The 27,134-nt window shown below is 43.6% G+C and overlaps 1 protein-coding gene across 3 annotated transcripts in view; it reads right to left on the reverse strand.

The window, feature by feature from the left end:
- The window catches only part of UPF3A (UPF3A regulator of nonsense mediated mRNA decay), a 508,452-nt gene that overhangs the window by 242,158 nt on the left and 239,160 nt on the right, over positions 1 to 27,134 (reverse strand). For all 3 annotated transcript variants that reach the window (XM_085620493.1, XM_085620494.1, XM_085620492.1), the window contains exon 4: positions 17,775 to 17,873. In XM_085620493.1, coding sequence (XP_085476619.1) covers positions 17,775 to 17,873 — 99 coding nt within the window. The remainder of the gene's footprint in view (positions 1 to 17,774; positions 17,874 to 27,134) is intronic.

The raw sequence follows: 27,134 nt of genomic DNA on the forward strand, positions 1-27,134 counted from the left end.
AAGCAGGCAGTTCATACTGCAGTAGCTGGAGCCGGAAGCATAGTTAACATTGCGATCACTTATGAATCTGAAGCCTTTCAATGCATCTGGTTACATGCAATTCTGATTATACTTCCCTACACCATTTACCTCAACCTATGTATGTATTTGGTATTTCTATAGTGCAACCTTATCTAGAATGCAGTGGAGCACAGCACATGGTTAAAGATAAGCAAAAAAATCATCAAGTAAGAGAAGAGGAAGTTGGGTTGTGGACAGTTAATGCTATATCACCCCATCCCACACAACAATAGAGCAAACACACAGAGTGAGGTTAGGCAGTTTCAACATGTAACAACAGAGGAGTCAAAAGCAATGCACAGTGAGATCATTATAAACTTTCTGTCTGCATTGGACTTGCACTTTGTGCTGTAAAGTCTCTGCCATTGCCTTTCAATGACACTGGACAAACAGACCTAGTCATATGAGGAACACTAAAGATAGGTATCAAAACCACTAACAAGAGTAGGGGCCCAGCTGAAACGAATTAGCTTTAGCCTTAAAAATGACTGCACAAATCCCTTACATAATGTCTGCTGCAGGATACACAGGAGATACAAAAAGGGGTCAAGAGAACCAAGAATTTCTACCTTGGTAAACTCATCAGCGAAGTCGTAAACTGAACAAGCAATATTCTCAACATCATTGAGGAGCTGCCACATCTGGATGTGTTGTAATGCATTCTATGTGTGACTTATCAACACTGTGAGACCCTCCTGCACATTGTTTTAGTCCAAATATACAAATATTTGTGCCTCATTCTCAGCAATCCTGAACCTTCAACTTACACTCCTGTTAGTTTGTCTTTCTTTCAGTCCACTTTCACCTCATTCTTTCATTTGCTGTGACTTAAAAACAAAGGTCTCGAAGCTGATTGCTGAGTTTGGTCCATTGACATAGCTGAAGCAAGTCCTTCCCTTACTGGATACTGACCACAAAACACATTAGTAATACCTCCTTACACTGAAGATGTACATGACTGCTCAAAATAAATACCATCAATACTCTTGAACAAACTAACAAATGACCTGATGGTCTTTGTTTACTAGTGGCTGATCTACAACACATCTATTCTAGAAAGCTCATTAAAAGGGAAGGTATGAGACAACTCTTGTAGAGCTTAATTATAACCTGTCCAACCCACCCTCTACTTACAGGTGAGGGAGGTATATCATATTTGCCATGGCTAATGTTAGATAACAATTCCTGCTCTCCCAGGATGAAATCAGGAACTCCGTCTTCATACTACTCAAACTATCAGCTCACCCCTCACAGCTATCAGTTAACGTTCACCACCAGAGACTACTCAGAGGTTCTAATTAATGAGCTGATGGACCACTCACTATATGCCCTAGCATGGATCTGATCCTTTCTTCTTAACTGGGGAAATTGTGTTCTAAATGAGGTATTGGACTCTTCTTGCAAAGTGTAATGTGGAGTACCATATGGGCCCTGTCATTCTTGCCTGCTCTTAATAGCTCTGTGTGGCTTCTGATTCTACTCCTGAGTAGTATCAGGTGACATCAAAATGTACGTTGATGACACCAAGATCTACATCTACTTGGAAAACAAGAGAGCAAACCATGTGAAAATTACTAGTTACCTTGGAACGGAAGTAACTTTTGCTTTCCTGTAATCGAGGTCTCCTGCAAATTAATCTCAATTGAAATCATAACCACTGAATTGAATAGGATCCTGGAGCACTTTACAAAATAAAAATACATACTTTTTCCACAAAACCTAAATTTTATTTTTAAAATTAAAACACATTTAACAGTCTCTTTTAGGCTATATTGACCAATTTATGTTTATTTTTCAAACAGCAGCTAACTTTAATTTAGAAAAGTTACAAGAAACACAGTGACAAAACCTTTTAAAAAAGAGGTACGAGAGAAAAAGAGGGCAGTTATGCTAGGTAAGCTGGAGACAAAAGAGGCTGCAACACCAATAATCATTTAAGGGGGGAACACTCCGTCATTATCCATTAAGCCCTGTCAGTGACATTAGCTCCTGTTTTTTCTTTTAACCGAGACGTAGAATCCTATCCTATATTCAATCACTGCTTCTGTTCTTTTACCGGGGAGGGAGGGCAGCTTAATATGGAATTTTCAGGGAATAGTCACTGACAAATATAAACACTGAATCAAATAGCAAGCCCATCCCAAACATTAGGGGTTGTAGGAAAAAAGGAAAATCTAGACTAACCAAATAGCTTCCTCAAAGAAGCTTGACCTGACTAGGCATGGGCTCTGGAATCTGAATCCTGACAACAGTGTCTTGTATATGCGGGGACTGAAAATCATGTAGCCAGCTTACAAATCTCTGCTAAGGGGATGCTTCTCAACAAAGCAGTGGTTGCAGATTTACCTAAAGTAGAACGGGCCTTGTGTTTAGCCAGTACAGATCTATTTGTTTTCTATACAGGTCTATTTGTTTTCTGCTAACATAGTACAATACAAGAAACAATCCTCCTGTAAATGTACTGCTTCGGCAAACCTGTATGACAAGCCCATAGTTAACAAAAAAACAGTCAGACATACAGATATCTTTTGTGGTATCAAGATAAAACGTATGAATCATTCATACACATCTGAAATGGAATGTAAGGATGTCTAAAAAAAGTGGAAAGAAAAACAGCTTGATTAGCATGAAAATCAGAAACTACCTTTGAAAGAAATCTTACGTGTGTCCTCAAGACCACCTTGTCTTTAACGAAAGACTATGTAGGGTTCATTGGAACATAAAGCCTTAATTTTACTAACCCTGCTCCCGAAAGGACTTCGGAGCCATGGCCTGACAGTTCGAGCACGACTTCGAGTCATGGTTGTGTTCGCGACACCAGAGGCAGACGAGGTGGGGGTCAGTTACCGACATCATGCAGTGACAGGCACCGCACGGTTTAAGCCCTGTCTTCCTCGAAGACATCCTCCCACACAATGGAAAGCCTGTTTCCTATATAGGTGACGATATGTCATAACCGACGCTAACGACGTCACGAGGGGCCTAATGGAGTCAACCGAGGGCGTGCGCAAGGGGTATTGCTCTAGCAAAAGTTTCTGGATCCAGCCTGACGCCTGGGAAATTCAAAGGTAAGGTATCTGCAGCTAGAAGTCTCTATCAGATGTGATAGCTACTGAGAAAGCAGTCTTCCACAAAGTATGCTAGAAGGTGGTCCTATGAATAGGTTTGAAACAGGGAAGGAATAGTTTTGAATGAACCACATTGAGTTCCTAAGAAAGAGGAGGTCTCCTTACTGGTGGAAAAACCTTTGTAATTTTTTCCATAGTCACTCCAGGCCCATGAAAAACAACCTTGCTCTGCATTAAGTCAGTTTGAGGGTTACTGATGGGATAAGGGGTATCAGCAGAAATGCACATAGAAACATCCTTCACCAGATGACTAAAAAGACATACCCCTTCGTTGCTGGTTGGTTTTACCTGGAGGCAAAGTCTGAGCATATCCTCTTTTTTGCATTTGTGAACAGATTTTGTTGCGCATACCACCAGATGTCAACGATTTTGTGTAACAGTTGACTGTTTATGACCTCTAGTGCTTTTCATGGTTAATCATGATGAATGAGTCAGCTTCCTCATTTTGAGCACCTAGAAGATGAACTGCTGTAATTTGCAAGTCTCTAGCTGTGAGCAATTTCCAAATAGATTCTGCTTCGAGAGAGAGCAGTCTGAATCTCCCCCCTCCTTGCTTGTGCAGGGAAGTCAGTGAGGTTGGGTTGTCAATCTGAACAAACAAGTAATTGGTCTTTATTGCTGGAAGAAAAGATTTGAAAGCCAGGTGGACTGCTCTCAAATCCAATAGGCTGGGTGCAGACTCTCTATGTAGAATCATGTGCCTTGTACTCAGAGGTGATTTAGATGAGCTCCACAAAGTGTTAGGAAAGCAGAAGTTGCAGTTTGTATTCGACTAGACTGATAAGATGGCACTCCTTTGAGAAGATTCTCCATTTCACATCACCATGGTGGAGACAGTACTACAGCTGGTGATACAAATATTTTGCAGTCCCAACTGTCGTAGTAATGGCACCATCAATATCCAGGCACTCCTGAAGAGGCCTCATGTGGAGACGAGTATGAGGTACTATGAAAATTAGAGGGCGGCATGGACTCCAGAGTCAAGGATATCTGGTTAGCCACTACCTGAGATGCCTTCAGAAGATTTCAGTAGTGCATGCGGATAGATAAAGGTCTGTCCAATGAAGTATATGTGTATGCCACCTGTGAGTTCAGTACTGCTTCCATATACTGAAAGGACATAATTGGAATGAAAGGGGACTTTGTGTACTTGATTTGTAGACCCAGCATGTAAGAATGTCTATCGTGCTATGAAGATACGACATGACGTCTTAGGGAGCTAACATCTTTGTCAGCCAATTGTCTAAGTATGGGAAGGTGAGAGTCCTTTGTCTCTTTAGATAAGCCTCTTACTACCAAAATGCACTGGAAAAATTGAAGGACCGCGTATTGATAATGACGACTTCAGATAACAAACCTCCAAAAATGCTGATGTTTCTGTCTCCTTACAATATGGAAATATGCATCTTGAACAGCTTTTGTAGAGATCAGTTAACCTTGCCTGAGCTGAGGGCAAATTTGGTGTACAACAAGCCTCCATGATTTTTAGCTTTTTAAACTTCTTTTTATTAAACAGCAGTCAGCTTTCATAAACATGATCATACTCTTACAATGGGTTACATACTTTTTCAATGGCATACACATTCTACTATTCAAAACCCCGAGGTTACATTAATAGTTCCTTTGGAGTCTAACGGTCAGATCACACCCAGCCTGGCGCCCTCCCCACCTAGCTAGTCAATACCTCCCCAAACCCCCTATAATCTTCCCACCGCTGCCAGATTTTTCCCCATTTCTTGGGGCATCCCCGGCTTTCATAGATTGTCTTTTCCACCGCACAGTACCAATCCATGTCTTTTTTCCACTGGGAGATTTTAGGTGGGTGAATCTCCCCCCATACCCCTGCAATGTTTCTCTTAGCAACCATTGAAGCCACCTGAAGCCAGATTCTTTGATTTGGGCCAAGTCAGTTCCCCAGACTCGCACAATATATGCCATCTAGCATCCAGGGGGACTTCCTGCTCCAACACTTCTGACGTAATACGGAGCACCTTCGTCCAGTATTTCTGAATAATTGGGCAGTCCAACAGGATATGAAAAAATGTTCCCTTCTGTGTGCACCCCCTCTGATACTCCTCGGTGAGAATACGCCCTAATTTAAATATAAGTGTACTGGAGTAGTAGGACCTATGCAATATCCGCAGTTGAACTAATCTGAATCGTGCCGGATTGCCACCTCTCTGGGACTCTGCACAGCCTCTATCCAATCTTCATCCTCTAATAGTCCCACGTCAGATTCCCACACCTCTCGCACCTTGGTTAGTAAATCTGGTGGATCCAACAATAATCTGTCTTCTAGTGGACTATACTCAGAGATCTGACCCCTGTCCTTGAGATGCCTGCCCAGCGCATGTTTCAATTGCAGATATTTATAGTGTTCCGTGGGTGCCAACTTAAATTCACTGCCTGTCTCCGCATTACATCCCCTAAGTGGACAATATCAATTAGTTTCCATTTCGAGAAGCCCTGTAATCGACCCACCTCCCGGAGCATGTCGCTGGTCCACAAAGGGGTCTGTTCCGTCAGCCGACCCGCCCAGCCTAGAAATCGATTAGCCTTAGTCCATACCATCCGTACTAATTGAGTGTGTAGGGGCATTCCTTCTTGTCTCTCCTGGACATATAATGCCCGTAGGTAGCCGTCTGCCCCCATCGCCCAGTGATCGATCCTATAAGCCCGGTTGTTCCGATCTGCCAAGGCCCAGTCATTAATGACCATGTGTTGTGATGCCCAATAGTACTTTTGAAGGTCTGGGATGGCTAAACCTCCCTCGTACACCCCTTTCTGCAATTTGGTTAGCGCTATCCATGCACCCCCCATCCCAGAGCAACGTTCTTAACTCACTATCTACATCCCTAAAGAATTTGTCCGGTATTGGACAGGGGGTATTCTGTTGGACATATAGTAACCGAGGCAGAGACATCCTCTTGAAGAAAACTGCTCTTCCCATCAGGGAAATTGGCAGCTTCCTCCAATGTGCAACGTCACTCTTCAGACAATCCAACTGCGGTTTTAGAATCCATGCCAAGAACGCAGCATCAGATTTTCGACCTGTATGCCCAGGTATTTAAAACTGGTCTTAATCTGGAGATTGGAGTCAGCCCCCAAGTATAGCGGCGACCCGTCTGACAGCATATATAAGAGGGACTTGTCCCAATTGGGCACCCCTGCTTTGTGACCTTCCGCAGAGTAAAGGAGCGAGACACTGAGCCATTAACACACACCTGTGCCATAGGCTGCGTATAAAGCAACTGGATCCAGGAAAGGAACTGGGGCCCAAAGCCCAACCTCTTCAAGACCTCAAACAGATAATTACATTCAATCCTATCAATCGCCATGCGGGTGTCGAGTGACAAAAGGGCCGCCTCCACCCCCGGATTGGTCCTTACTAGATGTATCACCCCATACAGTTGACGCAAAATGAGTCTGATACTTCGGTGGGGCATGAAGCCCGACTGATCCGGAGTCAGAATGGGTACCAGAAGTCTATTCACCAGAACCTTAGCCAGAATTTTAACTTCAATGTTTAACAGCGATATCGGTCGATACGAGCCACAGTTACCCGCCGGCTTGCTGCATTTGGGGATCACAACTATCATCGCTGTTCGCCGATCAATTGGCAATGAACCTCGGTCTCTCGCCTCGTTAAACATGGCTAACAGGTATGGGGCCACTTTGCTGGCTGTACATTTGAAAAGCTCCACTGGAAACCCATTGGGCCCGGTGCCTCCCCCGCAGGCAGATCATGTATGGCACCGACTATTTCCTCCTCCATGAGCTTCCTATCTATAGAATCTCTGTCCTCTTCCGCTAGTACTGGGGGGCGCATTTCCGATAGAAGCTAAGAACATTCTTGGGCCGCCCTAACCAGAGTCGAGTCATACAGCTCCTCATAGTAGTCAGCAAATACGCCTGCTACGGCCTCTCCCGCAAAGTATGTGGTGCCGTCTCCTTCCTTTTTTTCCGTCACCCAATTCCTCTCTCTATCGCATTTTTCTAGCCACGCAATCATTGTATTAGCTTTGTCGCCCAGATCATATATTCTCTTCTGTGTAGCCAAAGCAGCCGACCTGGCTGCGTTAGTTGCCATATCTTGCATTTCACCTCCCTGTCTTTCCTCCCACCCTCCAAGTAGAGTGCTTCCAACTCAAGTACTGCCATCTCTAACTTGTCCTAGCGCAATTTATTTTCCTTATTTTCTGCCCCAATGCATGTTTGAACATATCCCCTCATCACCGGCTTAAACGCTTCCCAGATAGTACCCACCTTTCTACAGACCCATTATTCTCCTGGAAGTAAAGCTGCGCTCTTTCCTTAACCTTCAGGGCATTCTCTTTATTCTGGAAAAACCAGGCATTCAATCTGGGTGGCAAAGTATATTGGCGGATCAGGCCTCTCATCATTATTTCCACCGGGGAGTGGTCAGATATACCCCAAGGTCCAATTCTAGCACTAGTGAACCACCCCTCACCCCCTCGATGCGTCAGTATATGATCGAATAGTGAATAACTGGCATGAACGGCAGAATAGAAGGTGTATTGTCAGATCCCAGGGTTGTATAACCTCCAAAGATCGATCAGTCCAAACGCCTCTGTAAATGCAGGCAGTGGTTCCACCCCCTTGACTCTCACTTTCACAGTGTCAGTCAAATAAGCTTTATTCGAAGAACATTCATAAAAGCAAAAACAATAATACAATGAGAACAATAGTACCTGAATACAAACATACTGAATATAAATTACAAGCTTGGTTGCTAATCCTATTTCAACAAGATAATAATCTACACAAAGAATAGTAGAAATCAATCAATCCCGAAAGTTTAAAAGGGCTGTGTACATTAAAAAAGTTAAAATGTATTATAAATGGTTAAAATGCAGACGAGTAAATAAGTAAACAGAGAATAGTCAGATGACTAGCAATCTCTATCTAAGCGAGAGAATAGTCAATTAACTAGCAATCCCTGTCTAGGCAAGAGAATAGTCAATGACTAGCAGTCTCTTTTTGAAGTGGCTAAAAATCTGTCGTATTGACCATGCCCACCCTAGGTATTTTGCGGTGGCAACTGAAATCCAAATCAAATTGTTGGTGCATATAATACGCAAAGCGACAGTGCTGGTGGTCCCTAGGTTTTTACACATCGGGGACAACCAAATACGCCTTGGAACAGCATAAGCTTTGCATGAAAACAAAAAATGGCCGATTGTTTCTTTAGTAGAACCACAAGTAGGGCAGCAACCACAGGGTCCACCTTCCCACTTGGCTGTCAGATATCTAAGGGGAAGAGCACCTGCTCTAAGTTGAAAAAGGAGTTTTCTTTCACCAGGCTTATTTATAATGTCCCAATATGGTTCTAAACAGGGATACAACTTAGCCTTCAAGAATTCTCCGGTCATAGACCCCGCACTGGAGCTACTCCAATGCCGAGAGGCAACCCTCTCCCAATAGATATCTTTTAGAGCACTTTTTGTTGGAAAAATTGCTCTCGCCGGATCTTCCCAAAGTGAACAGAGACCAAGCTCAGTCAAGGTTATCTTACGCGTTTTTAACCACCCAATTTTGTGGAATACATCAGATCTTATAATGTCTAGAAAACCCTCAGCGTAGTGAGAGAGCACAGGGGTCGTCCATATCCTACGCCAATATAAAATTGGACGAAGCTTAACCAGATCTGAAACTGCTCTTCTACCCAGGTCATATTTGAGAGGGAGCAGAGGGGTGCTTTTAGGAACACCCGTTATAGCCCTAAAGTGTCACAGTGTCTCTATCTTGTCCCGAATCCATAACAGAATTCATGTCCCCTCCCAGCACCAACACACTCCGAGGGAGGCCTACCAGGAAGGTTCCCAGTGCATGAATGCCTCAGTGCGCACCAGTGGCGGGATATAACAGGAGAGTAGATTAAGAGCTCGTCCCTCCCAACTCCCTGCGAGAGTCACAAATCTCCCAATGGGGTCGTGCAACACTTTATCCACCACTAGCGGTATCCCGTTCTTAACCAGGATTCCAACTCCACGGGAGCCCGAAGTATATCCTGCGTGCGCTTTCAATCTGTAGCCATATCTATCCAGTGCTCGATATTTCTGACCCTTGAGATGCGTCTCCTGAATCAGTACAATACTCGGGGAGTGTCGATGCAAGTATTGAAGCACAAGGCTGATACGATTCCCCAGTCCGTTTACATTCCAGGATAAAATACTTAGGTTGGTGTTACCATGCGTATCCACTCGCTACCCTCCTGGGGGTGTCCAAGCTGTTCCCTGCCTAACTACCCGCTCCTGCGATGCCATCCCTGGAGTAGTTGTCCCATCATGAAACTCTCTAATTGTAGCAACCAAGGAATATGTTCACTCACCATGAAATAGCTGACTTTACAACAAAAAAACCTCTACTAAACTTAACGGTCCCCCCCTTTCCCCACCCTCCTCCCTGCTACCCTGCTGGCGAGAGCTACAACTCACACCCCCCCTAACTCACAGAGTGCCTGTCGCCCTAAACAATACCATCAACAGTGGGGTTGGTCGGTGCCGAGCTCCTGAGGCTCCTACCATGGGGGCCACATCTCCATTCCATTAGCAACAAAAATATTTCGCTCCCATAATGACCAGAATCACCATAGTATGAAGAAAAAAAGGGAAAAAGGAAGGCCATTCTGACTGTGCGATCTCAAGTACATACGTCTCCACCACCCCAGTTCAATATTCCTCCCTCTATGTCCCAACATTACAAGTCGTGGTTCATCTCGGGGTACTTCAGCAAGCTCCAGACCCTTCTTGTGCCAATCAATCCGATTCCTTTCCTGCTGTCCTGCGTCTTTCGCGCCATTTTCCTCTTTGCAAATTGGGGACAACAGTACCACATCCTTCCAGCCAGTCCATGGCAGCCTCTGGGCTTCCGAAGATCCATGCTTTTCCATTCGCCTCAACTCTCAGTTTGGCCGGGTACATCATGGAAAATTGAAGATCCTTGGCCCGCAACTCTTTCTTTACAGCATCAAAGGCACGTCACTGACGTTGCACGTTGAGCGTGAAGTCCGGAAAGAATCTGATCACTGCATTCTCGTGTAGCAAGTCCCCATGCTGAAGCGCTGTTTGCAAGATGGCGTCCCTGTCTCGATAATTAAGAATCCGGGCACTGATTGTACGCGGCAGAGCTCCTGGCTTGGGCTTAGGGATGGGAGCTCTGTGCGCTCGCTCGATAGTGAAATGGACGGAGAGTCCTTTAGGCTTAAGGTGTGTTAGAATCAAGTCCTCAAGGAAGAGGTCCATACTAGGCCCCTCCATTCCCTCCAGCACTCCCACCACGCGGATGTTATTTCTTCTTGCCCGCCCTTCCTGGTCCTCCAACTTAGCCGCCATAAATTCTTGCTGGTTCGTGAGGGCCTGGATCCTCTCTTCCAGACTGTTTGTACTCGTTTCCAGTTGTGTTACCTGTGTTTCAGTAGTCGCTACTTTGTCCAACAATTTCCTGAAGTCTGCGCGCAGGAGGTTGACATCGAGCGTTACAGCATCAATTTTAGGGTCTATTGTCCCCTTAAGGTCCACCATTGCTGCCATGATGGCACTCAGTAAGGGTTCCGTCTGCTCCTCAGGTGAATTCGTCTGTGACGGTGCCACTGATAGCGGCACCGCATATTTGTCCATTTTATTGATTTGCGTCCCTGCTTGGCCTTTGGGTTTCATTCGGAGAGTTCCACAGGTGCAGAAACTATCTTTCAAGAGGGTGCCCACAGCACACGCACACCGCACAAGGTGTCTATCGAGCCTCACACTCCCCGGGCTCACTTTGCTGTCTATAGATTGGTGTGTTACCGAGAAGGGTATACCCAATTAATGTTCCTGGGACCTGGGTGTATAGCGGTACATTGAGAAAGGGGTCCCAGTACACGTTCACTAAAAGCAAGAACACAATAGGTAAGAAAATTGAGAAAGCATAAACAAAGTCAAACGATCAATTAGGTACACTGTTATTTAATCACAATGAAACTGTAAATTGTGTCTTGCATAAACATTACATCATTTATTCGAGAAGACGTAAGTGCCCCAACAAGTGAGGGGGAATGGATGGGGATTTAGGGTATTTGGGAAAGGAGTACAGTGCAGGTCAAGTGACTCTTATCAAAAGAAAGTACAAATTGCTGGCTTCCACATAGAGCTACAATCAAAACAACAAATGTCAACAATTTTGACATCACCATGCTTCAAGAGCCTTCATGAACGTATTCTGACTGAGGCGTGAGCTTGCAGATTTAGAAGGTTGTCGACGTTTCGACCCCAAATCATTCTAGGTATCAGTGAAAACCTTAATGGGGGTCAAACCTTAATGGGGGTCTTCCTCAGGACAAGGGGGACGAGTGGGGGGGCGGGTACCTAAGGTATGGACAAAGACGAGGAATTAGTTACTGAGGACACAAGGAAATGAATTAAAAATGACTGCGCATAAAACAAAGGTTTACCGTGAAGGGGTTATCACGACGAGTAACTCATGGTCAAGTGGGCGCGTAAGCTCCACATTAGAGAGAACGGATGCGGCAAAAGGATTCCCTAAAACAGACAAGGGAAAAGGGAAAACGGGCTCAGAAACCTCAGAGAAACATAACTTCAAGGGCAATGAAACAAAAGTGGCTGTATCACATAAACTTACAGGGGATGGAGTGAATCAACAGTCCCTGCGAAGGAAGTAATCACTCGAAAGCTGCCGTGGTCGGTCAGCCCAGCTGCATAGATTCTAGGGATACATAAAATGAGACCCAGCGTTTGAGGATACAAACACCCTAATGATTTACGAAAAGAAGCATTAGCGAAATCAACCACTGCACGGTTGGCATGCTGAAATACCTGTGGGCGGAGAAATGCTAGTCGATCTGCTGCAAGCGTCCCGAGGATCAAAAGGCCGTAACCGTGCAGATGCAGAGGGTCGGCTGGATGACAGGGCCGATTATATGCAAAAAGGGATGCTGTGTGCATGCACGTAGTCACACGCTGGATGCGTGTTAGTCATGGGGGTGGCAAGTGAGGAAAGACTAAGCGGTCCGAATTGGGGGTGGTTCTAAATTTAAAAAGTTGCATCGAACCTCACCGGAGTACATATGCGCATGGATGTGCAAAAGATCATAAAAGGGGGACAGATTGTAGTGATGTCTAAGCAAACTCGTAGTGAAAGACTCGGAAAGGCGCCTGGTGACTATAGGAAAGGGGCTGGCTCGTAGGTATGGGAGAGCAAGGCACTGGGACACAACTTATTGTTAAGGTGAGTACAAAAAACGCGGGTGGCGTTGTGTGGGCCACTGTTCGACATTCGGATAAACATTATGTGCGCAGATTCATATAATCAGACAGGATTACAGTGTTACAGCCAATAATCAGTAAGGTGCGTACCTCTCACACAGGAGGGTAAGCATCTGCGAAAATAGAATACGGGTCCTAACCCTTAATGACCATAAATGACCAATGTACACCTCATCACACAGGAGGGTGAAACATTGGAGGGACACTCAGCTTGATCCTTGCTGTGTGCATGTGATTGTAAAATTGCGATGTTCTTACAGTTTGCAAGACGTGCACCTCTCAACACAGGAGGATAAAGGGTCTTAAGGAGGTCTAACCTTCAATGGCCATAGATGCCCAGAAGTGCACCTCTCACACAGGAGGGTGGAACATTGGGGGGGTTTCAGCTCGATCTTTACTATGTACATGTGATTAGATTGGGATGTTCTTACCAGTTTGCAAGATGCGTACCTCTCAACACAGGAGGGTAAAGTGTCTGAGGGAGACATGTTCAGATTATGAAGGTCTGTAGCAATCTAGGGACAGAGTGTGGCTAATTGTGCATGGCTACTATCCACTTCGTTGAGACCATTATTGATTGAATCAAAAAGGGACATCCATTTGGATTCCCTAGTGTTCATTATTTGTTCAAGGTTGCCCCCTCTGGGTCCCAGAGACCAACCATTGTAGATTGTCAGGGGCATATACCGCTCTTCTGAAATGGTCTACTAGAGGCGCTCCGGGTACCTCATAGCGTATACGGCTACAATGTTGTAGTACCCTATCTTTGATCTTCTGCCGGGTCTGGTCGATGTAAATCAGGCCGCATGGGCACATAATCCCGTAGATGACATTACTTGTGTTGCAGTTAGTGTAGCTCTTCAGAATGATCTTGTGTTGTTTGTATTCGAATTCCTTGGTCTGAATGGTGATCACGCATGCCTTGCATTGCCCACAACGATGGTGGCCCAGAATGGGTGGTAGGTTCAATAAAGCCTTGATAGTCACAGGGTCGGGAGGTACTAGAAACGAACGGACAATCGGTCTCTGATGCTTTTGGCCTTTTTGTATGAATGCATCGGCAGGGCTTCCTGTTGTATGTCATCGGATATTAGGCCCCAATGTTTGTTAATGACTTTCTTGATTGCGTTACTTCTGGTAGAAAAGGTTGTGACACATATCATCCTCTGGTCGGTCGAATCTGTTCTGTCTCTGGGTTGCAGTAAGGTTTCACGGGGGCTGAACCACGCACAATTTCTGGCCTTCTTGATTAATCTGTTCGGATAACCCCGTTCCATCAGTCGGTTAGCAAGGTCTTCAGACTCCAGCATGTAGTTCAATTTACTGGAGCAATTCCTGCGGATACGCAAGAATTGTCCAAAAGGCAGATTGTCCCTAAGACCTCTCGGGTGGAAGCTGTTGTACTTGAGAAGTGAGTTACATTCTGCAGGTTTGCAGTACAGTGTGGTACAGAGTACATCTCCCTCAGCATAGATGGTAATATCAAGAAAGTCTACCCGTTGAGCGTCTGATTGTATAGTGAATTGGATATCAGACGTTCTTTGATTGAGCCATTTGTGGAAAGATAGCAGTTCAGATGTATTGCCGGTCCAGATTATCAAAATATCGTCTATATATCGCATCCACAACTCCACATTGTTGCCATATGGATTGGAGTCATTAAAGATATAGTTTCTTTCAAAGTTATCCATGAAGATGATAGCTAAATCTGGGGCAAAGGTGGCCCCCATAGCTACTCCTTTGGTTTGCAAATAGAAGTTGTTCTGAAAGATGAAGACATTTTTCATCATTGGAATCCTTAAAAGTGCAATGATAAAATCCGTGGGCACTGCTACGGGGGCAGTCCTACAGTTGAGTGCTGCTTCTGCGACCTCCAAGGCAGATTGTTGAGGAATGCTTGTGTACAATCACACAATATTGCAGGTGGCCAGTAGTTGTTTGATGCGGTCAAACAGTCGACCATGCACCATGTGGATTGTCTGCATGGCATCACACAGATAAGCCTGTGTATTCTCGGCAATGGGTTTCAGAAAGAAATCAATATATTTGCATAAAGGCTCCAACATCGAACCACAGCTGGACACAATGGGGCGTACGGGATCTCGCTTCCCGTAGGAGGGTGTGCACACACGACTTATTCCGTCCCAATGTCTATCCGCACTGTCTGGTCTTTCAAGTAGCACCCTACCTCTGGACGGTCTGCACCCTCCGGTAACCATTCATAATGTGCGCACCTTCAGCGCCCCTCCTCCCCGGGGGCACAACTCCCCAGGTCTCTTGCTCTGCCACCACGCTCCCCTTAGCACCAGCAGTTGCTGTCTTCTGCCCCTGGGAGCATCTGCCTCTGCCCCGGGTTCACAGCCCCACCATTCACCAGAAGTGTCCTTTCTTATTTGCTTGTGAGGGCCTGCTCAGGCGATACTGTCCACTGTTAGTCTGGCAACTCCCAGGAGCTCTCAGGTCGTGTCCGATATGTAGCGCAAAATACACTAAAGCATTTCATTAGATGAGGATCCCTGAGTCTTCTATTCCCACGTCGTCAGGTTGTTCCCTGCGACCCTCAGCCAGGTCTGGTAGTAAACTATGTGGGTGCCCCCTCACCTCTTTGTTGCACTGCTGCAGCGGTCCCACCTCCGCTGAGTCGCTCTCTCCACCTCCGGTAGGAACCGGAGGGCCCGGGGGTCGACGTTCTGCTCGGTTCCCGCCGGATTTTTAGCTTTTTATTAATTTATTGTCTCATTTGACGTCAAGAATGGGTCTAAATTCTTGTTCAGCCCCTCTTCTCAAAACAGAAAATAACAGAAATATATTAATTTTCATTTTTGGAAAAAGGGGCCAGCTCCATGGTCTGTTTTTGCAAAAGGATGCCGATCTCTTGTTGAAGCTTCTCTTATTGGAAATGGGAAGAATTGTTTGGAGGAATGGCAAGAGGAGATGACATGAACCTCAAAGAATAGCCATGTTGCACTGAGCACCTATCTGCCTTTTGTGATATGTTGCTACTCTTGCACGTTTTTCATGATGCTTCCCCCAAAGGGAGTGGTGTATGGAAGAGGGGAAAGGGAGGAATCACTGTTTACCTCCTGTTTACCTCCTGCTGGGGGTTCCTTTGGGGCTGCTAATATTTGCTGGCTATATCTACTGGTTGAAGGTATCTTATGCTGATATGACTTTTGTTACTGTGGCTGGTGATGTTGAGGTTACGTAGGGGGTTGGACCCTCTGCAGAAAGTACTAGTGACCATAAGGCCTGTAGCACTTACGATATTCCATTTCCATTCCACAAACAGACTTAGTGCACTAGATCAGTGATTTTTACCCTTTGACTTCTGTGGACCCCCAAGTAATCCTTACTGGAACCTGGGGACCCCATGAATCATTATTGGAATCCGGGGACCCTCTCTGATTCATTACTGGAAGCCAGGGACCAAAACCTAAGCATTTTTGATGATTTGAAGCATTAAATAATACATAATTAAATACAGAAATAAGCATTCATCAAACAAATACACGAATTAATAAATATTTTATTTAATTCACAAACAAGTATCAAACAAAATATATATTGCAATTAGAAGGTTGAAGGGTTTTTACATTCAATAGAGGCAACTCTTCGTCTAAACTAAATTATGTTTGATGCACTTGCAGGAATCAATCTGAGGATATCGACTCAACTTTTCAGCCTCCAATTTCAAATTCCTTTAGATTTAGAAAAGGTTTTAAAATTACATTTTGCTTCTTTATTTACATACACTCTATTAACATGTTAATAGTGTTTAATTTGCTAAGCAAAACAGTCGCTGACCACCTAAATAAGATTTATGGACCACCACGGGTCCCTGGACCACAGGTTAAGAAACACTGCTCTTGATGTTGTAGATAGTGTTGAATGTCTTGATCTCAATACTTTTTTTGGCATTCTTAATCGTAGACTTTTCAGTGTTGAGGGCCTTTCGGACTTAGACATTGAATGCCTCGAGTGCATCAACATCAATACTACTCCAATATGAATAGGTGCCAACTGTCCTGATATTCAACGTAAACCAAGAGTGACAATGCATTCCATAGGTAGACTTTTCTCTGAACCTTCCTCTGGAGGAGCCCTTATAGAAGAGAAGTGACGTAGAAGGAACCCCTTATCCATGTTCCTCAGATACCTTGACATTGGCTGTTTTCAGGGAGACAGATTTGCAAATGTCATGTGGATCAGTCTAAGCATTCCTCCTACCATAGGAAGGTCCTACCATAGGATGGTCATTTTACAAAGCAAGATGACATTTCTTTTAAAAAAGAAATATGTTTTCTGTCAGAAAACAGAAAATAAATAAACCTGACCCATACAGATGAAGTGAGAAGAGATAAGGTTTGGAAAGATTTTACTACAAAAGAAAGCCAAAAAAAGACCAAGCTCAGTTCTCCTGGACCCTGTTATCATGAGCTGGAAATAATACGCAGAGCATTTGTCACTGGCAGGACATGATGCTTTACTGATAAGTGTATCTCCTTGAAGAAGTAGTCTCACTTTTCCTGCCCCCTTTCGGCAGCAGCCTATCTAGCTACATTGCCCTCTTATTCTCTCAGATATGTTTTAAGAAAGATTTGTGAAAAAGCTTTTCTTGTGACTCCTTTTTCTTTAGTAAATTTTCTATAATGAAATTGGCTGCTTTTTTCAAGAAGAATTAGTAAAAAGTGGCCAATGTGGCCTACAAGAGGCTGTTAAATTTGACTTAATGAAACAAATGAAAAATTGACTTTTTAAATTAAAAGTATATCTTTGTATTTAGTAAAGTGCTGCAAAATTCCGCACATCCTGCACAGGGGTAGGGCACTTCAGTGCTTAAGAATATTAGTGTAGATCCCCTTAAAGAGAACTTCTTATACATGAACTGAGCCAAAACTGAGATGTTGCTTCATGGAGGAGCACACCATGGTCCAGCACCCTTCGAAGAGCCTTCCAATCTAGCAGTGTCTCAGTGTAATGCAATGCTTGAAAAGTAACGAACCTAAGAGTCCTATAGGACTCCCCGCTCTCCTTCTTTCCCCAAATAAATACAATGGCCAAATGCATACACCTGCAGTGTACTATACTACTCTATAAAACCCAAAAGAGGTCTGGCAATGGCATTGCTAAACTACTGCAACAGGCCCTAACACAGAGTCCCAATAACCTGCATCAGCAGTCGACCAAAGATGCATAACCAGGCAGCCATAAAAAGTACTTAGGGCCTGTTTAATGAGAAATGATCAAACATAATAGTGTATATGGTTATCATCCTTTAAAAAATGGCATTGAGCGTGCTTACCTTCTTCAATGCTTCCTGCCTTAGCGTCTTTTTTTTTCAACTTCTTTTTCGAAATTTTTTGGAAAGGGGCATATTCTACCACAGCAGGATATTCAACACCTAATGAGAGATTAATATCCACAGAACATCATGTATAATATTGTTAGTTGCTCATTTTAAATCACTATATAATAATGACAAAATAACAATATGAAAAAATTATTAGCATGCAACAACGGTTACCCTGCATGGAGTAACATAATGTTGAATAACTGCATAAGTAACAGAAGCAATGTGAGCCGTTTTCTCCTAACACAGTAGTAAACTTCTGGGACACCAGCACATCAAAAGCAGTTGCATTCTCTGTTTGCTCTTTTTCCTTTTCGAATCAAGAAAACTAACATTGGGTATCCCTGACATGATTGAGAAACTAAGCATATGGAGGCCCATCAAAAAGAGCTAATGCTCCTGCTCCATTGCCATCAGAATCAGCACAATGGTGAGTATCTCAAACAACTTTAATATGTTTAAGCCAGATTGAGATTGGTTCAAGAGGTGGTTGTCATTGAGGTGGTCTGTAAGGGAGCTGGGAGATCTGCCTGTAGTTTTTCCTTGTCTTCGGATATGTTGAGGGTTTCTTCAGAAGGTTGGGGCATGCTTCCAGATGTCTGTGAAGGTTGCTGTGGTGAGGAATGTTTGGTGGAAATGGGGTTGAGGTCCCATGGTGAAGAAGAAGTGTGGACAAGGTTCTGATTGGGCTCTTGAGTGAACGGAGCACATGGTTGCCATAAACTGTGTTGATTTTGTCAGTGAAGTAGAGGGAAAACTGGGTGCAGATATCCTGTGATGGGGTGATGGGCCTGGAGCTGGAGTTGTTGAGATGAAGTCTTTCACCATGGTGAAAGGTTGTTTGGCGTTGTTAGATCTGTCCTCAATGCATTCAGTCAACCCTGATCTAAGATGCTGGTGACAGAGACGGCCTGGGGATCTATAGGTCTTTCTGTCGTTTTAGTTGTAGGTGTATCTCCACCAGCCTTCTAGTTGTTTGCAATGGCATTTGGAGAATCACAGTTGTTCTGTGTACCAGCTAGCTTGAGGGCTGACCCTAGGAGTTGTGATGGCTTTGAGCCAGAGAGTCTGTGCAGGAGGTCATTCACTGAAAGGAAGTGATTACTGTGAAATGAAACAGTCATCCTTTGTGCTACTTTTCTAGCCAATGTATCACAAGTGTTTTGTGGAGCAGCAAGGAGGTCAACAGCTACTGTAGATACACTTTATTGTTGCAGTGGCGAATTATGGTCTGCTGTCAATCTGGTTGATTGGACCACACTTTTGGAGGAATTAAGAAGGTACAGTATCCCTCAGGGCCTGTTACTTATGCTTCAAAATTTGCATTCTAATAACTAGATGCAGGCTGATTAAGTGGTTCAGGTGCATTTTTAGAAAGCATTCCAGATGACAATGTTCTAAGCCCCATTCCTTTTTATTCATTTTATTTCTGATCTTCCAATTGTGCTGGCAAAATATTGTCCTCCAAACATAGAGATTCCCATGTGCATTGGTTTATGTGCGCTGATGATCTAGTCATGATGGACTACACTCCGGTAAGATGGCAGAGGAAACTCAATGCTTAGCATTTTCATACCTACTGTGAGTCAAATAACCTTACTGTTAATGTGGAGAAAACAAAAACTCATATTTTTTCTAAATGACCTAAGAAACCTACTTGGTACCTAGATAGTGTCCCTCTGGAACAAGTAAGTAAATTTAAATACTTTTATCTGACATTTGCCAGAAATCTAAAATGGGATAATCATATAGAAAAGTTAGGAATTTCTCTCCTTTCAAAAGTAAATGCCTTGACAAGATTTGGCTCTCACTTCAGGGGCTACTCAGTAGAGTACATAAGGAAGGCAACAATAAGTAAGCTTATTCTGCAGGCTTTCTACAGAGCAGAGTTGATGTCTCTTGATCAGCTGGCAGAATGGAGTCCCTCGGAAGCCTTTGTTTAAAGATTCTCTTAGACATCCAATAAAATTCAGCTATACATGCAATAAGGCAGAACTGGTCTTTGATTCCTGGACCCTATTATCAATATCCCAAGCCCTAAGGAAGCAGAGGGGCCTCGCAGAGCAGCAGTGGACATCTTGCTGCATCGGGAGTAATACAGTCGGCAGCAGCAGGCAGAACCGGGCAGCTTACGGGACCCTGACGTTGTTTGTTCCCTCGCCGCCACTTTCCATTACTGGCCGCAGCAGAGGGGAACTACAACTCCCGCCATTCCCTGCCTTCCACCGGACTTCCTGCCGGACACCAGCGCGCCCGGAGGCGCTACTTAATCAGAGGCCCCCTCCGCGTCGCGGGACGCGCGCGGGCGGCGCCGGGCGGGGCAGACTGAGGCAGGGCAGGGCCTCCCCCCTTCGGTCCACGCTATTGAATCTTGTATTGGCCCAAGGTGAGTGCACACCCTTATTATGGGGAAACGTTCTGCCACAGCTCCTGGACAGGGTCCCAGATACCCTCCTGTAATTACGTCTACCTTGGAAAACATGCTAGAAAATGCTTTCATGTTGGTCACTTCCGAAATTGAGAACACGGAACGGAGACTATCTTCGGGTCAACTTACATTGGTATCCCCAATGTCTCATGGTACCGTTGCTATTGACCCCATAATTTCTGTGCCTTTAACACCTAATATAACAGTTGTTAATCCCATCCATCATGGAAATTCTCCCAGGGTTACAGAGGCCACAGAGGTTATTACCCCCACCGTTGAAATAGCTGACTCTCAGCCGGAAATTGAAGATGTCCATCTTACTGTTAAACCGGCCTTAAACAACAAGCCCTCCGGGGGGAAAAGGAAAAATGGCAATATTAAAGCACCTATTGCTAAAAGAAAACAACCTCTTCGCAATACTAAAAGCCAACCAACTCCTCAAAGTATGTGGTCGCGAGGGAAAACCCCTGCAAATGTGGAACCTATTAGTGTAAATATACACTCTCATGGCCTAACTAAAAGCACTGCTGATGTCACCATAATCGCAGCTGAAACGAACTCCATATGTACACAAACTGAGTTAATAACTGCTAACAGCATGTTGGGAAGGCCTACTGAGAACCTAATTGACACTATTGTGGACTCAACTTTTAAACAATTGAAAAGTCTAATGGACAAACAGTTTAATCTTATTTTTAAACGCCTGGATAGGCTGGAGAGCCTAGTAAAGAAAGAAGATACCAAGAGGAAAGGGACCACGATTATTGATCAAATTAGGGGTGAACGTTTACTAAAGGATATGGAGGCTATTAATAGGGGCACCCAAGGCGGCTGCGGAAAATGTATTACAACTAGTGTAGATACTGCACGCGCTAAGTGTAATGGCAATAAGGAGAGTTTGCCCCACAGCCCCCCTTTGAGTAATCTGGCCAGCTCTTCACCCCTGCTAAGAGCTCCGGTGACCAACGAACCCTCCCGTCACAACCCATCTTCAGGGGCTGTCCCTCCCACCCCCTTAGAGACAGCACTTTTAAATCCAACGTCACATACCAATCATGAGCCCACTCCCCTTACCCGGCCAAAAACACATGCTGTTGCGGTACTTAATTTGCCTCCAGAAGCATGTCCTTATGTTCTAATTTTGGCCGGAGTACCACCTTTGCAGGAAAATCAAAATGAGTCTTGGGATCAACTCAAGAATAAATGTATTGATTGGTTATGTAAGTTTAAGGGGATGAGTATGGGGATTGCTAATGAAATCTTGATGGTGAGACGGGTGGGTTGGGTTGGACCTTCGATAAAAAACATCACAGGTGACTGCATAGTCATGAATTTTAGGTATCCTTCCCTGGTAAAAAGCATATTAAAATACAATTTTATCCACCCTAGCATTGTAACTGCTATAACTTCCTTACCACTAGGCTTCTTTTATAGACCACCCCAAATTAATCGTCATCCCGTTACTTCAATATATTCTGTACAGAATCGATTCAACGTCCTGACTGATTTAGAGGGTCAGGACTGACTCCCGGGCAAATCTTTAAACACTGCAGGGGAGGTATTAATAGCTAAGCTACCTATGGATAAAATTATCCCAACCAAGAACATCCAAACAGTCTGTCCGGTAGAGCATCCTCCCATCAAGTCTGCCATCTGTAAACCCATCTCTCCTGACCAACAATTAAAAATTTTAAGCTGGAACATCGCAGGACTAAAATCAAAATTGAACATAGTAGAGTGGACACAAATGGTCAGTAGCTTCGATGTTTTGATGTTCCAGGAGACATGGAGTACTACTAGCCTGCTACTTGAGGGTTTTGTATGCTTTAATAGTACTGCTTCTATTCCTGATGTTGGTAGACCCAGTGGGGGCCTATCCACATGGATAAAAATTACTGCTGGAAGTAGTATTAAACCTCTGGAAACAAATGACAGTCATTTTCAGGCTACAATATACTCGAATGGGATCACAATATGTTTTATACATTTTTATAATAATGATTTTAAATCACTGCCAAATAGGAATTTTATCTCCTTATTCGATTTTATTGATGACATGATAGAGGGTAATGGGCTTGGGAAACTGGATGGAATTTGTTTAGGGGGCGACTTTAATGCTCATTTGTATAAAAAACCGTATAATACCACAGCCTCATCTTCTACGATAATTTCTTGTAAAAGAGGAGAAGAATTGTTTAACCATTTATCCTCCAGGGATCTAACCAATGTTATGGAAAAAGCTGGTGGTACACTCGATATTGAGCAACCGCCTACCTTTATAGGTCGTGGTTGTTCATCAATCATTGATTATGTTTTTATATCATCGGCCCTTGAGAACTGCCTAGTTAAGGCTGAGGTCCTGCCAACTAGTTATAGCGACCACAACCCTATATTGACAATTATTAAATTTGTAAATAAAACTATTAAACGACAAGAAATAGGGGCTAGGGACTTGGCCGTATCCACCGACAAACTTAGAGTAGTTTGGAAAGGAATAGATAATAAAGCATTACTCGCGCGAATCATAAAACTCTATCCCTTAATGGTGGAAACGTGCTTGTCCAGCGACTCCCAAGATATAGAGATTGTCGAGGCCTTTACTGGGTTGTGCTCTGCGATTAAAAAGGAAATTTCAAAACCTATTAGACAACAGAGCAAGAATAAGAGATGGTTTGATAGGTCCTGTTCACGGGCAAATCGGGACCTCCGTAAGGCATTGGCCGAAAAACCTCGGATCATCACGCTGGTTTCGGCCTTGAGAAATCGTTATAAAAAAGCAATCAAATTACGCACAGATGAGATCCTGAAGGAGAGGTGGGACTCACTGGCATGTACTGCCGCGCTCAAAGATGTAACAGGGTTCTGGGGCGAGGTAAAAGCTCTGAGGTCCATGGGATCCAATCTAACCCCCATTAACTGTAACATACCAAGTAAATTATGGGAGGAGCATTTCGCGAAAATATATGCAGCCCCTGTAACAACTATCGCTCTCTCTTGCCCTGTACCAAAGGTTAACATATCTATTTTTGAGGTAGAAGATGCCATTATTCAAAGTGCAGGAAACAAAGCCCCAGGCCCAGATGGCCTATCCATCGATCTAATAAAATCCGAAATAGACTTTTGGTCCCCACTGCTTTGTAACGTTTTTAACAAACTGTCTAACACCAAAATCCCTGAAACCTGGTCAAGCAGCATCATCGTACCTATCTTTAAGAAGGACGATAGATCAAACCCCAGCTGCTATCGCCCTATATCTTTAATAGATAACACATTGAAAATTTTGGGTAGGGTGATTTTTAATAAAATCAGATTTTGGGCAGAGGAAAACCAAATTTTACATCCCTGCCAGCTGGGATTTAGAAGTAAAGTGGGAACCGTGGAACAATGTCTGAATTTAAACCTCATATTAGACAAGTACACCATCGCTAAAAAAGTCCCCTTGTACCTGGGCTTTATGGATTTATCTTCAGCGTTCGATTTGGTCAATCGCTCAAAACTATGGGAGATTCTCCTGAATTATGGACTAGACGAGTCACTTGTCTATTTCCTGGCACATCTGCATAGAGACCTCAAAGCTCGTGTTAGGATAAACAATGACGGAGAGGTCTCCGGTGATATTTTAATCGGCAGGGGGGTCAGACAAGGTTGTGTCTTGGCCCCCCTGCTTTTTATTCTTTATATAAATGAACTAAATAAATCCCTCTCTAAATCCACATGCGATGTGCCGAAAATTAATGGTAAATTACTCCCAGTACTGTTATACGCAGATGATGCGGTCCTGATGGGCCGCACACCTAAAGCACTACGTACTTTAATTACGGGCTTTGTCTCCTTCATGGCTGGTTTGGACCTATGCACTAACTTTAAAAAGTCATATATTATGTCGTGCGGTCCAACTAAATATCGCATTAATCACATAGTCTCAGGAGAAAACATTTTAAAAAGCACTAGCACTTTTCCGTACTTGGGCCTGATTTTTTCAGACACTGGTTCATGGGCCGCACATGTAGCACATGGCAGAAACAAACTCGCAAAGGCAGTTAATTCTATTATTAGCTTACAACAGCCAAAGAGAGCTGAGGTTATGGTGCCCCTAATACAGATCTACAAATCTCAATGCCTACCTACCGCAACATACGGTGCTGAGGTGTGGGGGTACACAAACAGTAGTGGCATTCAAAGAGAAGAAAATAGATTCTGTAGAAAGATTCTGGGGGCTCAAATTTCTTCTCCTACTTATATATGCCATAATGAGCTAAACTTGTATTATGTTGAGGATTTTATCAAGTCCCGGCCAGCTCTGTTCTGGCTGAAGATATGGCAAAATCCGGCTGCAATTTTAACACAGGAAATAATCATTGACTGCCTCAAATGCGATAGGGGCAGTTCCATACCGTGGCTTAACGCTGTGAAGGAAAGTTTAGCTAGTGTGGATTTGGAACATATCTTTTTTGACCGTTCGAACACAGAGGGCGTGAATATTAAGACACTGAGAGAGGCATTATTTGATTTATACCGAAGGGAAAGAGAATGTTCAGAGCTTCCTAAACCTTCAATAATCAGATATACTTCTTTCTCGCCTAGTTTAGGTTATAAGAAAGACACACCACAAGAATATCTTAAAAAGAGTATTGGAAGATGGAATAGGAGCCTGCTCTTCCGCCTTAGGGATGGAAGTATAAAATACTCCCTTTGCTTCCCTCTTGGCTTTACCAAAAATTTAGAGCATTCACTTTGCCCTTGTGGGAACGGTCAAAAACAAACAATTCTACACTTCCTTCTTTTCTGTAACTTTTACAATAGTTACACTAAACAGTATTTTATTCCTTATTTTAAGTCACTTGCTATCACTGACCATAAAATGGCATATAACGAAATACTACGGTTAGGAAGTGACATGATGATTTTTAGAGTAAGTTCTTTTTTATATTCTGCGGTTCGCTCACGGAAAACAATGGATATTTCATAGTTGTATTATATCTGTTTTTCCTGTCATTTTTTGCTTACAGCTTGCTCATTTGTACATGGTTACAGTTTGGCTGTTGTATGCATAGTGTGTATACTGAAATTGTGAGCACTTTATTGCTAGTTTGCACAACTTTTATGACATTGACAAGACGCCCTGGCTATATAAGTGAATTTACTTGTATTTTATTGTTACCCTGCACTTTCTGCCTATGTTTCAACACCATTACCATGAAATTGATCATGTTTTTACTATTGTTTCATGTTTGTACTTTTATCCTATTGGTGGTGATGACTTGTACTTTTATGGATATTTTTATCCGAATAAAGACCATTTGACTTGACTTTATTTTTACTACTAAGCAATGTAGTAGTGAGGAAAATGTTTGACCCTAATGTTGAGGAACATATTATCATGTTCCGATGAATTTACACAACTTATCTGCAAAATAATTCCAAATTCTGAAGTCGGAGTTGACATTTTTGTAATTGATGATTCATAGCCCCTTAATAAGCTGTTCGCCCTGTCAAAGCAAAGAGATCAAGAGGTCCATCCTAGAGCTGAATAGGACTGCTAGGTTACGAAATCAACTTGACAGTAAAAGAGAATGAGAGTACCCGGGGGAAGCAAGAGTGAAGCCAGTCTGACCCCAGACTGGATTTATGCTAGTAGCACAAGCCTTAGAAATTGAGGTGATACGGTGTAGTGATCAATCATAGGTAAAAAAGAGAGGGAACTAAGTGACAGGGTATTTAGGGATAGGAGGGTCATATGTTCAGCCTCTTGCTGACTCCATCACCACATGGGCAGGAAGGGAACGTTAGAGCAAACACTTTTATCAGTATGACAGGGCATGTTAAGAGTTATGCCACAATTGGACAGCAATTTTGGTATAGTTATGTAGGCGGTAGTTTGGGGGTGGAGAGTCTGGTGCTGGCATACCCTCCCCTCGGGGGTTAGGTCGGGTTGGAGCACAGGGGAGCTGAAGTTAAAGTCTGGGATTTGCATCAGGACATAGGGAGCTGAATAGTGGACGTTTGGTGGGGTTTGAGAGAGCGAGATGGGGGAATGTAAGGGAAGGGCTATGAATGAAAAACAAAGAAAGATGTTTTGTGGTCCTGGGAGTTGTTTGGTATAACATTTACACTTTGAGGAAGATTAAGGGAGGAGGATGGTCAGAAACTTTGAAGTAATAATGAGGATGATTTGTTAATGTTTGTGAGATTAATTAATTTATATAACTACAACATGTCTTACTAAAGTTGCCTTTGTTGCTTGGTTTGTGGTAGAGTGCTAAATGCATAATGGCTCAGTGAGTCCATGAACAGTGAGGGACTACAGCACTTTTGTCATTCTTTTAGCGACCTGCCAATATCTGTGGCATACGACGTGCTCAGTGGCTGTCAGAGCAGGAGAGGACGGCATCCAACAATGCCACTGAGACAGGCAATTTCCTGAAACGCCATAACTTTTCAGGCTATCACGAGGTTGAAAATCCTTAGAAGTTAAACACTAACAGGCACATCCATCAAGAAAAGCTTTTGCGAGTCCTTAATTGCGAATATTAAGGAATCACAATTAAGGACTCGCAAAAGCCTATGCATGTAGGAATCGCTATTAAAATAGCGATTCCTTAACATTCATTAATTGCGACTTACAAATTGCGAGTCGCAATTAATGAATGGCTTCCCATTCATTCCTATGGGCCTCCAGGCCCATAGGAATGCATTGGAGATTGCGGGAGCAATTTACGAGTACCAGTAGGTACTCGCAAATTGCTCCCGCAATTTCTAGGGTGCAAGGGTATCAAAATGACACCCTATTGCACCCATGTATTTGAACTCTGCACACATGTTGCATACACACATGCTTTAAGGGCATGTGTGTGCGCAACATGAAACTTAGAAGAATGCAAATA

The sequence above is a fragment of the Triturus cristatus genome, chromosome 8 (genome assembly GCF_964204655.1).
Source record: "Triturus cristatus chromosome 8, aTriCri1.1, whole genome shotgun sequence".
NCBI classification, from domain to species: Eukaryota; Metazoa; Chordata; class Amphibia; order Caudata; family Salamandridae; genus Triturus; species Triturus cristatus.